The following is a 19,965-nucleotide window of genomic DNA, read 5'->3' as shown; positions in this document are numbered from 1 at the left end:
TATCTAGGGCCCATTCATGGGTATTTAAGAGCCCTCTAGGTAATGTACAGTGAGGACTGACAAGCCCTAATCTAGATTACTGATCCAAAATCTAACCTCAAAGTTTTGTTGACCTCAACTCCAATAACCTTCACCCACCCTCATTCCCACCACCATATACTGAACTTCAGTCACCCAGAACTGTTCCATCTTGGAAACTCTACATTCCAAAATACTGATTGCTTATCTTTCCACCATACCCTGGTCTTCAACCTCATTAAGCCTTTCCTGTCCCTCAACCCCTTACTTCTTTCAATCCATTGTCCCTCTCATAGCCTTATTCCCTTTCCTAATCAGCCCATTCCACATAAGGCCTCAATAATTCTTCAATATCCTTATCTCCCTGGATCCGCCATTCATTTTGGAATCTTAAATCAATACAACTTGCTTTCTCTACTCCCAACCTGGGCTACTTAGATAATAAAGTACACAATCCTGCAGATTGGTGCCCCTATAAAATTTAAGGTACATAAGCTTACAGCCCCTCAGCAACAGTCTTTTTAAACATCTCTAGTCAGGAGATACCTACAATGGCTACACCAAACTTCAATGGCCTCAAGTCTCCCTCTGTCTCCTCCACTTTCAATAGATGATCTTGCCACCTCTTACTTGAGAGAAAAATAAAGGCTGTTAGCTATGAGCTTTCTCAAATCCATTCTCACACAGACAATGACCTTACTAGAGATAGAGAGGGCCCTACTTATTGGTCTTTATGACACTGATAAACTGATTATTCCCAACTTAAAACTCACTCCTCCCCCAGCATATTTAAGCCAGCTTCCTTGATAAGCAATAGCCTCTGGGCAGGTCCCTCAACTTCCAGTTTTAACAGCTCTTTAAGCCAACTCCCACTGCAGTGTGTTCTATCATATAACACAGCATGCACACATAATGCAGAATGGTGTCTTAAAAGCTTTACGTCATAACTTTCCCCATGATTTTACCATGAGTATTTCCCATTGTTCTCTGAAATTATATTTCTGTATATAAATCTCTGTCTACATTTTAAGGCTTCTAAAACACTCTACTACATTCTAGAAATGTACCATTAACACTCAGAATTGTTTTGAAGATTAGGAAGTTGATATATACCTCACTTATAGTAAGTAGGTACTAGTTAAATAGATAGTTACAATAAATTTCCATTTAAAGTAAGTCATCCCCTCTCTAAATTACCTTATTTTATAATTTGGAGCTATGTAAAAGTGTTACATTAAAAAAAAAAAAAACCTAATTAGAAAAGAAAAAAAAAGGCAAACCCCCAAAATCAAAAACAAAGTACGGCTTCCCTGGTGGGGCAGTGGTTAAGAATCGGCCTGCCAATGCAGGGGACACGGGTTCAATCCCTGGCCCAGGAAGATCGCCACATGTCGCAGAGCAACTAAGCCCGTGCACCACAACTACTGAGCCTGCACTCTAGAGCCCATGAGCCACTTGAGCCCAGGTGCCACAGCTACTGAAGCCTGCGTGCCTAGAGCCTGTGCTCTGCCACAAGCGAAGCCACGACAATGAGAAGCCCGCACAACTCAACGAAGAGTAGCCCCCACTCACTGCAACTAGAGAAAGCCCACACACAGCAATGAAGACCCAATACAGCCAAAAATAAAAACAAATAAATAAATTAATTTTAAAAAAAAAGGTAAAACAAACCCAACTATATATTCAGTTAATGGCATAACCACACAGAAAATTCTTTTAAGTATCCCAAATTTCTAATGGGATATATCCATGGGAGAGTAAGGGAGCTAAAAAAATAATTTTTAAAAAATTCATCCCTTTTCCCATCCCTGTGTTAGTCCTACACCTTGTTTATCTATCACTTGTTTGTTCTAGGTAAACTATAAAATAATTCTATCAAGCTGAAAAAAATTTTTAATTGAGATTTTAATTAGAAACATCAAGACTATTAATTAACCTGGAAAGAAATGACATTTTCTAATAATTAAGTCTGCCCCTTCTGAAATATGGGCAGCCTCTTCATTTTTTCCAACTTAATTCATTTTAGATCAACCCCAAGCTAAGCTGTAACCTAGGCCAAATGACAACCATGAAGATGATATCACCCATTTAAGTGGGTTGTAGGATTTACTTACAAAATATACAAAAAATAACTAACATATAAACTAATATTTGTGCCCTTTGATAGTGTATAATGAATCCATAATATACCCATATACCATCACCATGAGCCCAATCCCTTGGTGCTTAGAATGGGCCTAAGCAAAAGTTTAATAAGACTGACAGCTTCTTGACCTTACCCAAACCCTCCCTTGGGTCTCTATAGAGGATTTTGAGGAGAGAAAGAGAGCATACATACATTCAATAAACAGTGAGCTCCTACTATGTGCCAGGTACTAAACACAGTGCTGGGAATACAATAATATGCAAAACAGCAAGCTCCTTTAGAAAAGAAAAGGACTGGTTCAAAATTACCAATTCCCAGAGCAACAAAGAGACAAGCAGTAGAACAGCAAAGCAGAAACTGCCTACCTCCTCCTACTTTAGAATTTCACATATCCAATTTGCAAACATTTTTAGGAATATAGAAAAACAGGTGACAGCCAATAGTAGGAGCAGGTGCTCAAATATTTCTTTGTTAACTGATGGTCTGAGCTTTATCAAACCTCAAATTTTCTTCACAAATTAACTCCCTTTTAGAAATTTAAGCAAGAAATATAAAATACAGATTTTCTACATAAATAAAATGTTGCCTTTTATTTTCAAACTTTTGACTTTTAAAAGATAAGCTTGATCTATCTACATTTCAACTAGCTTTTGGTAGACAAAATTCACTTGGACACTTGGTTCTGAATTATTCTACAGGTAAGAACAACTTACACTGGGGTGACTTCGAGGAGGTACTCTTTCTCTTGGAGGTCTTTCATAGTCATATCGTCCCTCAGACCACATTTCATCTCTTCTGTAAGCCACTAAAGAATAAGAAAAAAGAAATCAAAGAATAATGGGTTTTATGTTACTATGAAATAGTAAAGAAGAAAAGGAAAAAGTAAATGATTACATTCTAATACAGATATTTTCCAGAGATACTTAAGGGAAAAAAAAATAATGTAAGTGACCAAAAGGAAAAAACAATGATTATGGCAATTCTTCAAAACAATTTGAAATTTTCTTAAAAAAAAAAATGTAATAGAAAGCCCCACCTTCCTTCTATTTCCAAGGCTATTTAAAAGCTTCAAAGACCTTATTCTCATCAACTGTGGGAAGATGCATAAGACCACAGATTTTTCATTCTCATAGAGTAAAAATTAGAAAAGATTCATTTTAATGAACAGTGTAAAAGGCTAATAAGCAAAGCTGGATGGTGTGTACAATGGTAGTTTCAGCTTTTCTACATCCTTGGAGCTTACTGTCTCTTTATGTCCAATGAAGTGGTTTTAACTGAAAAAAATACTAAATAAACACTCCTGTAAAAACACACTCAACAGGACTTCCCTGGTGGCACAGTGGTTGAGAATCCACCTGCCAATGCAGGGGACACGAGTTCAAGCTCTGGTCCGGGAAGATCCCACACACCACAGAGCAACTAAGCCCATGTGCCACAAATACTAAGCCTGCACTCTAGAGCCCGCGAGTCACAACTACTGAAGCCGGCATGCCCCAGAGCCCAAGCTCTGCAACTACTGAGCCTGCGCTCTAGGGCCCGCGTGCCGCAACTACTGAGCCCACATGCTGCAACTACTGAAGCCCATGCACCTAGAGCCTGTGCTCCGCAACAAGGGAAGCCACCGCAATGAGGCCGTGCACCACAACGAAGAGGAGCCCCACTCGACACAACTAGAGAAAGCCTGTGCACAGCAACAAAGACCCAACGCAGCCAAAATAAATAGGGAAAAAAACCCCACAAAACACACTCAACAAACCCTGAGACAAACCACTCTTGATTTTGTTTTTAATATTATAATCTTATTTTAATGCAGAGGCACCTTCATAAAATTTGAAATTAAAAGTTCTGTCAGCATTTTTCCCATTTGGGATGCAGAGAGAGGCTTCCTACTTTAACAGACAGCTGACATTTTCTGGGTAGAGGGCTAATGCAGTGCGTTACAGAGTCCAGATGAAAGAGCATCTGTGAACAGGTAAACAAGGCAAATAAGACAGAAGATGAGAATAGGGTACAGGAAACAGCCCAAAGGTCATTTACATGAAATGGTGATACAGTAATTAAGGGGTTGGCAAATGTTTTTTTAACGGACCAGACAAATATTTTTGGCCCTGCAGATCACAGGTCTCTGTCACGACTACTCAATTCTGGTAGTATAAATGACAGCAGTCATAGGCAATATATATATATGTATGGGTGTGGCCGTGTTCCCAAAACATTTTATTTACAAAACCAGGCAGGTGGCCCACAGGGAATAGCTTAACAAGCCCTGGAGTAGATGACAAATGGTTAACAGGGCAGAACTGGGAGAGGGTGAAGTAATCATGGAGCAGGTTAGAACTGTGAACCATCCTGATGTGTAGAAGGATGATCATGAGCGAGAAGTGAAAATGGAACAGGTACCAAGTTATGGCCTTTTAGTACATAGAAAATAAGGCAACAAGTCCACATACATAGTCCACAGATCAGTGAAGATGAAAAATATTTCAGAGAAGCCATATGTCAAGAGATTTTTGGTGGTTCTTTCTGATGTAATACTAATGGGGAAGGAAAAGAAATAGACGATCCATTTTGGCAGCATAGAACTGTAATAGTTTAGGTTAGTTTATGCTAAGGAAAAAACAAAGACTGGAAGATGAGAGCAATATTTTTTAAACACTATCATAGTAAAATCAATCTTAATTTTCTCTGTACAAACAAACCTATAATATTTTCTAATACAATCAGACCAAATAAAATGAACTAACTAACCAAAGATGCCTAGGGAAATGTTAATTTAAATTACAAATTAGCTTTTAACATTATGCATACATCAACCTGAATTCTAACTCTACAATCAGACATCATTAACAGTGTTATTTCAAAGTAACCAGTCTTTTAGGTAGAAGAACTGATGGAAGCTTAAAAGGAAAAGAAATAGTCAACATGGAAAAGAAATAGTCAACATTGCTTCTCCTCACCTACCTTTACTGAATCCAGGTTTCAGTAAAAGGGTTTCAGTCTAAAGAATGAGTTAGGTTTTATACTACTTAAGATACAGTACACAGAAATAGTAACAGCAACAAACTGAAATCAAATCACAGGAAAATATCAACAACCCAAAAGAAAAACTGACATATGATATGAAGACAGTTTACAAAAAAGGAAACACAATGGCTCAACCTTTTGAAAAGATGCCCACCTTTCTTCAAAATAAAAAAGATGAAAACTAAAACTATAATGGAGTACCCAAAGCTCTGAAGAAAGCAAACTGTTTTGATGAGAATAAGGAAAGCAACACTCATAATTAATGGAGGAAGTATAATTTGGAATAGACTGGGAACAATGTGACAATATCTATTGAAAATGTTAAATGCACATATGCTTTGACCTGGCAATTCCACTTCTACGTATACTTGTATATGTGCATGGCAAAGACTGAAAGCAACCTAAAATGTCCCTCAGGAGGGTACAGGTTAAATACAGTGCTGTACATTCACATAAAGGAATTCTATGCAAACCATTTCAAAGAAAAATAATCCCATATATAACAATATAGAAAGATTGCCAAGATACACTGCTAAGTAAAAAAGAGCAAAGGGCAATCTAACATGTAGAGTATGCTGACACTCTGGAAGTAAAAAGGCAAGTTATGAATACATATATGCTTTTGCACAGACCAGTTCTGGGAGTATAAGCAAGAGAACATAACCGTGCCTGCGTCTGGGAAAAATGGGGTGGCTGGAGTATAGGAGGGTAAATATTTCCACCGCATGTTTTATACATCTTATCATCTATTATAAAAATAAGAAACTGTTTTTAAAGGTCCTGAAAATCATTCAATAAGTATAATGTGTCAATTGATGGCAAAAATTATGACTATAAATTAATGAACTAAAGGAGAACATAAGGAAAAGATTTTGTAATTAATGAGAAACAAAAATAAACTACAAGAATTCTAAAGAAATTCTATATAGTTTCTTAACTAGATACAGCAATAAAATACTGAAATCTACTGGCTGCCCACAAAGAATGTATGAATAATTACTATACTACTTACTTGAGTCTTTTCAGGAATCAAATTTAAAGTTTTCAACAATCTCCTGTAGGTGGGCGGGAAAATACAGACATAAGGATTTGTGTCTGTATGTACGAATGGAGAAAAATAACTAAACATCCATATTTGTATAAATAAAACTCTCAAAATAAAAAATTATGCGCCTTAATTAAGCAAGACTCCCTTCAAACACATCTTTGAAAATAGAAGATATTACTTTGACCACCAGAGGCCACTCAAGTTTCGTAAGAAGAAGAAAATTACATCAAGAAGACTTCTAGTCCTAACTTTGCCAGCTGAGAGCTGGACAGGGCATAACTCTTACCCTTTCTCTGAAAGGATTGCACTAGATGTTTAAGTCATTTTTACCTAGAATATTAAAAACACTAGCTTTAAAATACCTCACATATTGAAAGAAAATCTGGCATCCTCAGTATGGAAAACCCTTCAGTTTTATATTGGCAATAAATGGTCCCAAGTTCAAAAGTAATCCCAATATCAAGCCAGTAATCATTGACTCATCAAAGAACACCAAACTTATTAGGTATAAGTTTAATGGAGAACTTTTAATGACTTTCTCTTAAAATATACAAAGTACACTGAGCAGGCTTAGGTAAAATTTTTAAAAAAAAAAAGGGGCATGTACGATTAACAAAGGAAATTCCAAGTATTTCAAATATTCTTACGTTTAAAAAGAAAAGTGACTCCAAATCTACTCAAGGCTGTAGCCCTACCTACCACTTTACATGAAATTCAAAGGATAGAGGAGTGGGTCTACTAGAAAGACTAGGGTCACCTAATTGCTTTATAGAAATTTTGAGAAGTGCCTCACTAGCTGAGTGCAGAAATAAGACTGTATTTATAGTCTTAAATTTATAGGTCACTCCTGATCTAGTTGCCTTTTTCTGCTTGGCAGTTTGGAAGACAAATAGCAAAAATTTTATTGCAATTACCTCACAGTATTTCTACTTTAATTAATAAATCCACAGCTTACAGAAGCTAAAAAAAAAAGCAAAGAAAGTAACAGTATTTAATTGTGATGAAAACCTAGCAACTGGAAACAAAGCAGCTAGAACAAGGCAAAAAACAGAAACATAATCATACAGAAAGTCAAAATAGCACTGTCTAGAATATACATCATCAAGAGACAAGAGACCAATTAAATTCAGTTGTGGAAGAGCTAAATGTAAGCAAATGGATCAGAGTTAAAATCCAGAGACAGAGAAAAAACCTAAATAAAAGCAAATTTATCTGATGGGGAGTCATTGTTTAATAGGTATGTTGTTTCAGTTTGGGAAGATGAAAAGCACTGGGTGGTGGTGATGGTTGCACAACAGTGTGAATGTAAATACTTAACACCACTGAACTGTATGCTTAAATGGTTAAAAAGGAAAATTTTATGTATATTTTACCACAATTAAAAGAAATTTTTTTAACGTGAGTTTATGTGGCACCAGCTGACTTTGCTGAATGTAACAATCACTTCTGTAAGGCATCAATCTGTATTTTGAACTTAATTTCTACTAGAAACAGAGAGCATCCACAGAACAGCAAGTTATTACACTACTGTTACCAAAATTTCGATTCCTATAGTTAATCCTATGACAACTTTGCATATTTGACTTCATACCTGATGATGCCCCAATGGAGTATTCACCTTACCTGGAGCTACAGAAATCTCAGTTTCAAGCAAAAATGTTTAGTAAATAAGGTAAATTTTCTTTTACCTTAAAAAGTTGACAATTTTTAAAGATCTTAATTTATAATTTCAATTACTGTAAATATAGGAATAATTTTACAAAAGGAAGTTAGTTTCCTTTACAAATAACAAATAAATTGCTTACATGTCTATATTACAATGATTAAATAGAAATATTAGGCTATAAAGTAATCTCTTATAATCAATTATTTCATTTTTTAAGTTACCTCTTACCAGTGAGTATACTGAAATATTAATATCTTTACAGAATCTGCAGGTATTCAGTTTTTAAATGTACTCTTACCATACCTATTGCTTTTACAAAACAGCAATATCAGAATATAATTCTTTATTTTATCCAAATTACTGTGTATTTTCAGAATAAGAACATAAAAATAGTAGAACACAATGTAATGGTGAAATTAAACAGAACTTGGTGTAGCAAAATAATTAGCACCTACTAGTAGAAAACACCCCCAAAAATCAAACACCACTGGTAAGGCCCATGCCAAATTATTAAACTTCTTTTATCCTTAAGAAACCTAGACTACCAAGGGGGAAGGGGGGTGTGGGATGAATTGGGAGATTGGGATTGAAATATATACACTACTGATACTATGTATTAAATAGATAACTAATGGGAACCTACTGTATAGCACAGGGAACTCTATTCAATGCTCTGTGGTGACCTAAATTGGAAGGAAAACCAAAAAAGAGGGGATATATGTGTACATATAGCTGATTCACTTTGCTGTATAGTAGAAACTAACACAGCATTGTAAAGCAACTATACTCCAATAAAAATTAATTTTAAAAAAAGAAGTCTATATAATTGGGGAAGGCAGTAATATAAATAGACGATTCCATATGCAACCCTGTACTGTTAGCAAAACAAAACAGAAGACACAGTTTGATGATTACATACAAAAGAAAGAACATTCGGCTGTAAAGAAGATCGGCTTTAAGCCGGATCTTTAATTAAAACAACAGAAAAGGGAAAAGGTATTAGAGCAGGAGGATATAACGAAGGTACTATAGGATAATAAGGGAAGAATATGCTAATATCACCTTGAATTCAAAGAATCTTTTTTGTAACTTTCAAAGGGCTTTAAAATAACTGATGAGAATGGCCATCATCAAAAAATCTAGAAACAATAAATGCTAGAGAGGGTGTGGAGAAAAGGGAACACTGGCACTGCTGGTGGGAATGTGAATTGGTACAGCCACTATGGAGAACAGTATGGAGTTTCCTTAAAAAACTACAAATAGGGCTTCCCTGGTGGCGCAGTGGTTGAGAGTCCGCCTGCCGATGCAGGGTACGTGGGTTCGTGCGCCGGTCCGGGAAGATCCCACGTGCCGCGGAGCGGCTGGGCCCGTGAGCCATGGCCGCTGAGCCTGCGCGTCTGGAGTCTGTGCTCCACAACGGGAAAGGCCACAACAGTGACAGGCCCACGTACCGCAAAAAAAAACCAAAAAAAATACTAAAAATAGAACTACCATATGACCCAGCAATCTCACTACTGGGCATATACCCTGAGAAAACCATAATTCAAAAAGAGTCATGTACCAAAATGTTCATTGCAGCTCTATTTACAATAGCCAGGAGATGGAAGCAACCTAAGTGTCCGTCATCGGATGAATGGATAAAGAAGATGTGGCACATGTATACAATGGAATATTACTCAGCCATAAAAAGAAACGAAATTGAGTTATTTGTAGTGAGGTGGATGGACCTAGAGTCTGTCATACAGAGTGAAGTAAGTCAGAAAGAGAAAGACAAATACCATATGCTAACACATATATATGGAATCTAAGAAAAAAAAATGTCATGAAGAACCTAGGGGTAAGATGGGAATAAAGACACAGACCTACTAGAGAATGGACTTGAGGATACGGGGAGGGGGAAGGGTAAGCTGTGACAAAGTGAGAGAGTGGCATGGACATATATATACTACCAAACGTAAAATAGATAGCTAGTGGGAAGCAGCCGCATAGCACAGGGAGATCAGCTAGGTGCTTTGTGACCACCTAGAGGGGTGGGATAGGGAGGGTGGGAGGGAGGGAGACGCAAGAGGGAAGAGATATGGGAACACATGTATAACTGATTCACTTTGTTACAGAGCAGAAACTAACACACCATTGTAAAGCAAGTATACGCCAATAAAGATGTAAAATAAATAAATAAATAAAAATAACTGATGAGTACAGTAACCTTATGATTAGCGGCACATGTTTATGACATTATCCAGATTTAGGCTATTGACCCGTTCTGCAACTGAAGCCAGTCAGCTAAATTTAAACTAAGGTGCTCTGACTCCCAGTGAAGTGATCATGTTACTTACCCTGTCATCACTTCACTAATCTCCTCCCATTAAGGAAGTATCAGAAGTACTCCAGTAAAGTTCTCTGATCCAACACCGTATGAAAACTGAATACAACTGAAAAATGGAAGGACCCCTCTACGTGACAATTAAGCAGAGAATAGAATTAGAATTCAGTGTGGGGAATGTAGGCTTCATTTAGAAGTTTGCTAATAACTGGTCGTAGATTACAAAAATCTCATTCTCTTATGCCATATTCAATAGAGTACGTTTAATATACCATCATGGTATATTTATGTCCAGGAAGAAATAAGCTTTCTTAGAGCATTCCATTGAGCTACCCAACCACTGTCATGTTAGCTTCAATTGAAGGCAAAGATGACAGGAAGGACTTGAATTCTCGGTAAGAGTAGCCTGGAAATTGAGAAACTGGAAAGTCACAGGCAATATTCTTCTGTCAAACTATTCACGCTTTGAATCCACAGGCAAGGCAACAGAGAAAGATCCGTTTTTCATTTTATCTAAAAGGTTATAATAGCAGCTTAGACTACAGAGAAACTGTACATTGCTCTAGCCAGCTTCCAGTATTAAATACACACAGGATAAATAGCTTTCCCTCCTTCCCAAATGCATTCCTTTCACTCTTTATATTCATTCAGTAACTATTTTGATAGCAAACCATGGTTAGCAATTAGGTCACATTTGACCTCATGCTTTAGATGAGCCATAGGCCTTCACACTGGCAATTGCCCACCCAGGATGCTTTTCTCCAGGTATCTGCATGGTTAAAGCCTTCAATGTCACCTCCAATGTCTTCTTAATGTCATTTTTCTACCAGATCCCCCTAATCTTGCTATTTTTTTCACAGCATTAATCATCTAAGATACTATATAACTTTGATGTATATTATTGGTCCCTTGCTACTAGGAATGTGAACTATATGAAAGCAGGGATCTCTACATTGTTCATTAATATTAAGCACCTAGAATAATTTGCACAACGTATGTGCTCAGTATTCATGGAGTAAATCTATTAAAGCTGGTAACATGTCCCCTCTGGATAAATGATTCCCACATCTCCACTTCCTTTCAAGAGGATATCTCACAGCACCTCCAACTCAATATGCCAGAACAGCTCTTCACACTTCTCAGAAAACTGCTTTATCTCCTGTTTTCCCCATTTTGGTCAATGACACTATATCAGATACCCAAAGGCCCAAATCAGAAAACTGAGTCACACAAGACCCAAAACTTTTCATATCTAAGTAACTAAATCCAGGTATATCTACCACCTCAATATATAAGGTACATGTATCTCCACTTCCTGAGCCCAGCTACCACTGTCTTTGTTCATATGCTCTTAATCTAGCCATTGGACTCCCTAACAGTAAAACACTGGTCTCCTTGCTTCTGATGTCATCTCTTCCACTCAGCAAACTGCAGCCAGAGTGTTCATTCTGATAAGACACCTGATTTTAAAATCTCAGTTATTCCCCATATCCCAAAGAATGAAGTCTCAGCCTAAACTTGAAAAAGCTTATTTATGACCTTGCTCCTACCATTCCAGCTTCACCTCCTACCAATTCCCCAACAGCCTCCAGAACCTCCAGACATAACAAACTACATCTTGTTCTGCAAGTGTGCCACTATTTCTCACCACCATATCATGGCATGCTTTTCTCCTGCCTAGAATATCTTTCTTCTACTTATTTGCCTTCACCCTCTACCTAGTGCTATATAACATTACATTCAATTTACTTTCCTTCCTCTCCTCCCTCCCAGTCTAAACACCACTGCAAAGGCAACAAATGTGTACCTTTCTTACTCCTGTTGCTTAGCACAGTAAAGGTACTTATTAAATATTGATCAAATAAATATATTATTCATATGACCACTACATGAGCCATTCTGAAGAACCTAAATAATAGTTTGTAGCTTTTGGTTACTCAGAAAACTTCCAATGAGCACTATTAGATTATGGCTCCTATTACACTTCTCATGACACTAATGCCACTTCATTTTTGAGCAAAAGGTACCAATGAGAATCCTTTAGCTCTAGCACCTAAAGCAGTGATTCTCAACCCTGTCTGCACATTAGAATCATCTAAAGAGCTTTAAAAAAAAATACTAATGCCTAGGTCTTGTCCTCTGAAATCCCTATACAGTTGCCTGGGACATTTTTTTTTAATCTTAAACTTATCTGAGGATGAGATCCATTGATGTTAAAGCAAGGTAAACATATTCCTGATATCGTAAATTAAAACAAGAAGTTTTAAAGTATAGACTTGAACCTAAAAATTACATAATACTACTTCTACTTGAAAATGTTTAAAATTCCAGACATCTAAAACAAAAATGAATTTTAGAATATAGTTAAAGTCTGTGAAGAAAAAAAATAACATTGGATGTCAATTAAAATGGTCAAAATAAAGAATCCACAGGAATTAATCATTGTTCAGTGCCCAGGGAGAGATAAATGCAGGCAATGATACTTAAAAAAAAGCCAAGAAAATTTAAATATAATCTTGAGAGAGTGCTTAAGTGTAGATGAACAACAGTCAATGGTAGAATCCAAGAAAACAGAAAGGAATTGGGGAAGATAAAACGTCCATGAGAAAGATACAAACTACCAGGGCAGAAGACTGGCACTGCAAAGGAGTGGGAAATGAGCCTGCATAGGTATTCAACAAGCTTTCCTTTCCTCCCCTGAAGTAGATATTATCCCTCCCATTCCAGAAAAAAAACCACAGAGGCTCTGAAAAGCTCAAATCTCAGAGGCATACGGAGCCTGGAATCAGACTCAGGCCTGTATGACTTTAAAAACCAAGCCCTTTCCACCATATCACCTTGCTTCACAAAGCAAACAGGCAAGGACAGAGAAAACAAAATTTAAGGGCATTAAATGGCACAACAAAGCAAAAAAACAGGGACCTGCCTGGTGGCGCAGTGGTTAAGAATCTGCCTGCCAATGCAGGAGACACGGGTTCGAGCCCTGGTCCGGGAAGATCCTACATGCTGCGAAGCAACTAAGCCCGTGTGCCACAACTACTGAGCTTGCATGCTGCAACTACTGAAACCCGTGTGCCTAAAGCCCGTGCTCTGCAACAAGAGAAGCCACCACAATGAGAAGCCCGCGCACCACAACGAAGAGTAGCCCCCGCTCATTGCAACTAGAGAATGCCCACGCAACAACGAAGACCCAACGCAGCCAAAAATAAATAAATTTAAAAAAAATAAAGATACATGTCAACTAAATACTTAAGAAAAAAAATGCGAAAAACTAGAGGAGGAGCTCCCTGTAGGCTTTTAAACCTAGAAATAAGGTGAGGGGAAAAAATGTCATTCCAAATGACATTAACCTGGCAGTATACAGGAAGGACTGAAGGTGAAGAGGCTAGAGGAAAGGAGATCGCTGACTGCTTCATAATGAACAATAGACCTTAGTACTAGTAAAGTACTGCATTCTTTAGTAGTTTCACAAGTTACTTGACTTTTCACTGCTTTAAGGAAACTTCTTTTATGTAAGTATTAAATACTTAGTAGTAGATTATTGTTCATCATAAGTGATCAAGTAACAGACATTACTCAAATAGGCAAAGTTTGTGTGTAATATTTTCAAATCTACATCTCATTTCACATCTGGATGGAGTTTACAGTCTTTAGCGGTCAGCCTCCTTCCAGTCTTTTACCCTCCATTTCACCCTTAAAAAAGGATACTCAGGGCTTCCCTGGTGGCGCAGTGGTTGAGAGTCTGCCTGCCGATGCAGAGGACACGGGTTCGTGCCCCAGCCCGGGAGGATCCTACATGCCGCCGAGCGGCTGGGCCCATGAGCCATGGCCGCTGAGCCTGCGCATCCGGAGCTTGTGCTCCGCAACGGGAGAGGCCACAGCAGTGAGAGGCCCGCGTACCGCAAAAAAAAAAAAAAAAAAAAAAAAGGATACTCAATTAACTTTGCTAATATGTCATTCATATTTGAAGTTTCCCTGATCAAGAACCCAAACAGTTTCTTATTAATTAACTGTAACAAATCCAAACATCTCTGCCCTTTACATGCCCCCTTCTACCATCTCACCTAAACTTCTGTTCTCTCGGAAAGGATCATTCATGCCTTCCTCCTCACTGGGTCACAAAGTAACAAACACTACCCTGGAATTGTCTTATTTCCCAAACCGCAATACCTCTTTCCATTCTCTCACTCAACTTCCAAACATCCATAAAGGCCCAGTTCAAAATCTATTATTCTCCAGAAAGCCCATTTCTGAACCCTACAACACTTACAAAAGATTCCATACCAATGGCTGCGAAGCCCACGTGTGACTTATGTTTGGCCCAGGTTTCTTTTTTTTTTTTCTTTTCCTTTTTTTTTTTTTTGGTACGCGGGCCTCTCACTGTTGTGGCCTCTCCCGTTGCGGAGCACAGGCTCCAGGCGCGCAGGCTCAGCGGCCATGGCTCACGGGCCCAGCCACTCCACGGCATCTGGGATCTTCCCAGACCGGGGCACGAACCCGTGTCCCCTGCATCGGCAGGCGGACTCTCAACCACTGCGCCACAAGGGAAGCCCCAGGTTTCTTTTTTTTTTTAATAAAACTTTAGTCCATTGACCACACTTAAAAACTGGAAGATAACCCTTTAAGAAACTGTATTTCCAACTTTCCTTGAAAAGGCTGGACACTCTGGCAACGCTGGGATCACACAGTCACACAGACACAATCAGCTGTAGCTGACTAGCAGCTGGCGTCTTTTGAAAGATTTTTACATTTTGTTTGTTTGTTTTTGTTTGTTTGTTTTGCGGTACATGGGCCTCTCACTGTTGTGGCCTCTCCCGTTGCGGAGCACAGGCTCCGGATGCGCAGGCTCAGCGGCCATGGCTCACGGGCCCAGCCGCTCCGCGGCACATGGGATCTTCGCGGACCGGGGCACGAACCCGCATCCCCTGCATCGGCAGGCGGACTCTCAACCACTGCGCCACCAGGGAAGCCCAGATTTTTACATTTTTAAAGTCAGGAGATGACATCAACCGCCTGACTTCTGAGGCTGTATCTGCAGCAACTGCAATGATTCAAGAAATACTTGACTGCCTATTAGGCACTGGAGTTACAAAAGTAAACAAGACAAACACAGTCCCTCCCCAAAAGCCTAGCTTAGTAGCACAGACAAAGAGATAAACAATCAGGATACATCCTATAAGTGCTACTAAAAGGGAAGTAGAGGGCACTTAGCACACAGCAAGGGTACCTAATTCTGTCTATGGGAAGTCAGGGAACACCCCCTCAGAGAAATTGACTAAACTGAGAGCTTTAGCAGGTATAGGAATTATCCAGAAAAAGGTAGGGTAAGGATCAGGAAAATCAAAGAACTTTTGCAAAGACGATGCCTGAAGAAAAAAGCATTAAGAAAGTGAAATCAGTTCCATATGGCTAGAGCCATGACCCACCCACAAACGCAGGTGTCAAAAGAAAGGGCTCAATTGAAAGGGCTGGAGGGAAAAAACAAGTGTTAGTTAGGGTCAGGAGACGTAAGAAAATTTCCATAAAGAGGCTGAATAAGTAAATGTTTGTTAAGCAAGGAAGAAAGGTTTCAGGGAGCCCAGTTGTTGTGTTGAGGGGTGAAATGTGGAAGAAAAGTAGGGAGAAGCAGTGAAAGCCTAAATCAAGGCAGAGGGAGCGAGCACAAAGCAGCACGGGGATGGGGGTGTAGCACAGAAGACCAAAGGGGCTTACATCTTGGACGGTAACCCAGGATAACAGGGATGTGAAGCATGGCAGTTTTGGCTGGCCACAAGTTTGCCAAGAGAATTAGTCCCAACGGTCCCCTGGTGGACGCGGAGGCATTCGGGCCTCTCAAAATTCTGTTGCGCCCTGGCTGGGTTGCACTTCCGTCTCTCTAGAAGACATCGGCTTCAGTCTGGATTGATTGTGCAGGCTCCAGGAGAGGCTCTGAGCTCCAGGCTGCTGGCACGCAGGCTCCCAGGGAGTGATTAGAGGCCTGGTCTGTGTGTGCTGGTGGGTAGAAGTTAAGTATAAACTACCTTGCATTATTTTCTGTTTTTTCTGTCGGAATGATGGGCCTGTTTACAGCCACTTGGGGAAAAAGCAGTGTGTGCCCATTACAGATTTACAGGAAGAAAAAAGGTGCCAAGAAAGTTAACATGTGTCCATACCAATATTCAGGATGAGTCATTCTGTGAATCCGAGTCTCCCCAGGTTGACCTTGTCTCCCCAACGAGACTGAGATATCCTCCAGAAAAGGGCCGCTTTACACTTTTTTGTAGCTGCCGAAGTGCCTATAACCGAACTGGGTACGTCGAACACAATAAGTAAATTTACCGACTTACTAACTGACCTCGGCTCGTTGAAGTCACCTAGTTCAGTCCTCTTTTTGCATATTACGATACTAAAGAGAAGCGAACCTGTATCACAGACTCAACACTTTCCTTTATTCCAAACTCCGCTGCGTCTCCCCACCCTCAACCGCAGGAGCAGAATCGTTGCACCATTCAAATGCAGCGGAAGACTCCAGGTTCCGCCGCGGAAAGGCCTGCCCGCCCGCGCACTCCCCTCTCCCCGGTGTAGCAGCCCGTGCCCGTCCCCGTCCACCTCTCGGAAAGGTAAAACGCGCTCACCGACTCTGGGCCGCCGGGAGACCCCGTAAACGTTGTCGTCCACTCGTCGCAGCGCTCCCAGCGAGGCACTTCCGGCGCGCGCGAAGACGTCGGCAAAAGCGCCCGCCCCTAGACCCGCCTCCGGGGCTTGGGTCAAAGGACAGTCTGGAAGAGGCGCTGCTGCTAACTTCTTGTCGCCGGCTCCTGGCCCTTCCCAGGACCCGTGATGCCAAGGCAGCTGCAAGGGGCGACGAACTGTCGGGGTTGAGCCCCGAGCGAGCTGAGGGCTCGCGCTCTTCTAGTCTCCCGGGCCTGCCCCACCTGAAGGTAAACGACTACCCAGCTGCGGCCTTTCTCCCTGCGGGCTCCTCCCCAGACCCAGCTGCCGGAAACATTTGCCCCTCTCTCCCGCCACCCTTTTTACTCCAGGACCTTTACTTTTCCCTGCCCTCGCATTCTCACCAGAACGGCTAACGTGTGAAGAGTTTCAGTTGGAAGCTTTTAAAAAGCGACCTGTCGATGAAGTTGTCCCCCAAAACATCCCAAGTATCAAGCGGTTTTCCCATTACATCGCGAACTGGCACGCCTTAGAATCAATATTTTGACATTTGTGATCGTAAATACACCACACACACTTTTTAAATCGAAAATTTGAACTTGGTTGATTGAGTCTGATATAATTTTCAGAGATAATTTGCTGACTTTGCAATATACGGTATGAAAATGAATTACAGATTATATTTGTAAACTGAAAAATACATATACAGGTCAATACCCTTCAGGGCCCTGAAAACTATTCCAATAATGAAATGTATCATTTCATAATTTATCAATAATATGCAAAATTAGAGATTTGAAAGAACTTTATTTACATCGTCAAAATGTGAGGCTAAAATTTCCTCTTAGCACCGCTCCAGAGAAAAATGTTAAGACCACCAAAAAGTTACCCAGGCAGATTAGTGAAAATCAACAGCTAAGTTTTTTTCTGAGCTCCCAGGCTCTTTCTCACGTGGGTAGGCAGGGTATTAGGTATATGTGAAAACACTTTCTTGCTCTCAGCCTGAGGGGAGGTTAAGAGTAGCCTCAGAGTTTTTCCTTCATCTGTTTGAAACCCACCTCTCCATTCACACCATATTCCATCACTGAAAGGGGTTAGTGTAAAGAATCTACTTGAAAGAAGGACCAGAAAACTCTTTTAAGTGGTGTCTGGAGAAAAGGAATTCCTTAATTCACCCAGCTGGAGTCAATGTTCCTGAGTATTACTAAGAAGGAAAGTATATAAATTTGTCACTTGCCTATAGTATTGGTTTTACTTGGAATGAAGAATACCTGGTTTAAATTGCTCCTGGGTTTGTTTGTTTGTTTTTTAGAAATGAGTGGTGGATTGGCCCCAAGTAAAAGCACAGTGTATGTATCCAACCTGCCCTTTTCCCTGACCAACAATGACTTATACCGGGTAAGTTTTTGTATTAGTATTGTTATCCACTGAATTCTCTATTTGAGATACAAATGTAGCTTAATCAAACAGTTCTCTTAGGCAAAATTCATAATAAATACATTACAATGCACTTAAATCATTAATACCAAAGACCTCTATGGTAAACATAAGTAAGTGAAAAAAATTAGACACTTGTAATTTCCAAAGAGAATTCCCAGTGCTTTACAGAGGATAACAAGTTTTTTATAAACACAGAAGCCACTACTAGCATAATGATGCTGATTTTTCCTCCTTGCTTACTTGGCTTTTGAAACTGGTAGTGGGGTGGGGGTTTTGGAGGAAGGGCTGATGGAAGCAAAACAGATCCCTTTCCTAATCCTCCAATCCTGAAAGTATATCTTAATTTATATATGTGGCAAAAACTTAACAGTTTAACAAAGTTTGTTTTCAGTTCAGGATAGGGGTGACTGGAGGAGAAAAAAATCCCTTCCAACATCTTCTTTCACCTTGTTACCTTACAGAGAACAAAATTTCCTTCTGTGCCTGTCCTGCAGATGGGTGGTTGAGAGGGACTGGAAGGAATGACATGAGTCGTATCTACAAGTGTGCCCTCTTTTCTCTGCTACTTTGGGTAGATGTTAAGTACAGTAGAGAGATGCTGCATAGGTGATACATAGTACTCGATTAATTCATTAACATAGCTTGAGTCTCAGACAGAGAAGAAAACAAACTTTATTGTCCTTCCTTGTATCCAAATAGAGACATCTCTTTTTATTGAACACTTACTATATGCCAAGGACCACTTACAAGTACTAGGTACACATCAGTGAACAAAAAGATGAAAATCCCTTTTGGCACTCACAATGTAGCAAGATAGAGAAACAATTTGAAATATAAAAAATTTAAATGATGTTATTTGTTAGATACTAAGTTAATACTAAGGTGTTAGGTGCTAAGGAGAAAAAATAAAGCAGGAAAGGAGGGTTATTAAATGGTGAAATTTTACTTTAGGAAGGTGACTTTCGATTAAGACATGAAGGAAGTAAGAGGCAGCTATGCAGATGTCTAGGGGGGACAAGCATTTCAGGCAGACAGAGTAAATAAAGTGGAGAGGAGGGGCAATCAGAGGTAAGCCCATTCAGGGGTGCCTTATAGGGCTTGCATAGATAATGGTAAGGACTCTGAATGAAATGAGAAGCCATTAGAAATGTTACGTAGAAAACTGTCTTTCATACAGATGGCCAATAGGCACATGAAAAGATGCTAAACATAGCTAATTATTAGAGAAATGCAAATCAGAACTACAATGAGGTACCACCCCACACTGGTCAGAATGACCATCGTTAAAAAGTCCACAAACAATAAATGCTGGAGAGGGTGTGGAGAAAAGGGAACCCTCCTACGTTGTTGGTGGGAATGTAAATTGGTGCAATCACTACAGAAAACAATATGGAGGTTCCTCATAAAACTAAAAGTAGAGTTGCCATATGATCCTGCAATCCCAGTGCTGGGCATATGTCCAGAAAAAACTATAATTTGAAACGAGACATACACCTCTGTGTTCATAGCAGCACTATTCACAATAGCCAAGACATGGAAATAACCTATATGTCCATCAACAGATGAATGTATAAAGAAGATGTGAGATAGATAGATATACATACACACACACACACACACACACACACACACACACACACACACACACA

General features: G+C 39.6%; 2 protein-coding genes across 14 annotated transcripts in view; one reads left to right on the top strand and one right to left on the bottom strand.

Moving 5' to 3' along the window:
* PPHLN1 (periphilin 1) overlaps window positions 1-19,965 on the bottom strand; it is a 205,834-nt gene that overhangs the window by 122,789 nt on the left and 63,080 nt on the right. For 3 of the 13 annotated variants that reach the window (XM_029204901.1, XM_029204899.1, XM_029204907.1), the window contains exons 1-2: window positions 16,840-16,894; window positions 2,878-2,969 (exon numbers count right to left, since the gene is read on the bottom strand). In XM_029204901.1, coding sequence (XP_029060734.1) covers window positions 2,878-2,949 — 72 coding nt within the window. In that variant the 5' untranslated portion in view covers window positions 2,950-2,969; window positions 16,840-16,894. Of the gene's footprint in view, window positions 1-2,877; window positions 2,970-6,200; window positions 6,244-15,937; window positions 15,949-16,377; window positions 16,512-16,626; window positions 16,791-16,839; window positions 16,922-19,965 lie in introns of those variants that run through there. The other 10 variants (XM_029204895.1, XM_029204903.1, XM_029204900.1 and 7 more) reach the window with 8 other exon arrangements.
* ZCRB1 (zinc finger CCHC-type and RNA binding motif containing 1) overlaps window positions 16,940-19,965 on the top strand; it is a 15,964-nt gene continuing 12,938 nt past the window's right edge. Inside the window, exons 1-2 of the mRNA XM_029204909.1 lie at window positions 16,940-17,145; window positions 18,189-18,274. Of these exons, the coding sequence (XP_029060742.1) occupies window positions 18,191-18,274 (84 nt within the window). The 5' untranslated portion in view covers window positions 16,940-17,145; window positions 18,189-18,190. The remainder of the gene's footprint in view (window positions 17,146-18,188; window positions 18,275-19,965) is intronic.

This window comes from Monodon monoceros, unplaced genomic scaffold (assembly GCF_005190385.1).
Source record: "Monodon monoceros isolate NGI ecotype Baffin Bay Population unplaced genomic scaffold, NGI_Narwhal_1 Super_Scaffold_6, whole genome shotgun sequence".
Classification (NCBI taxonomy): Eukaryota; Metazoa; Chordata; class Mammalia; order Artiodactyla; family Monodontidae; genus Monodon; species Monodon monoceros.
The sequence above is the reverse complement of the archived record's forward strand: the minus strand, read 5'-3'. Positions and strand labels throughout refer to the sequence as shown.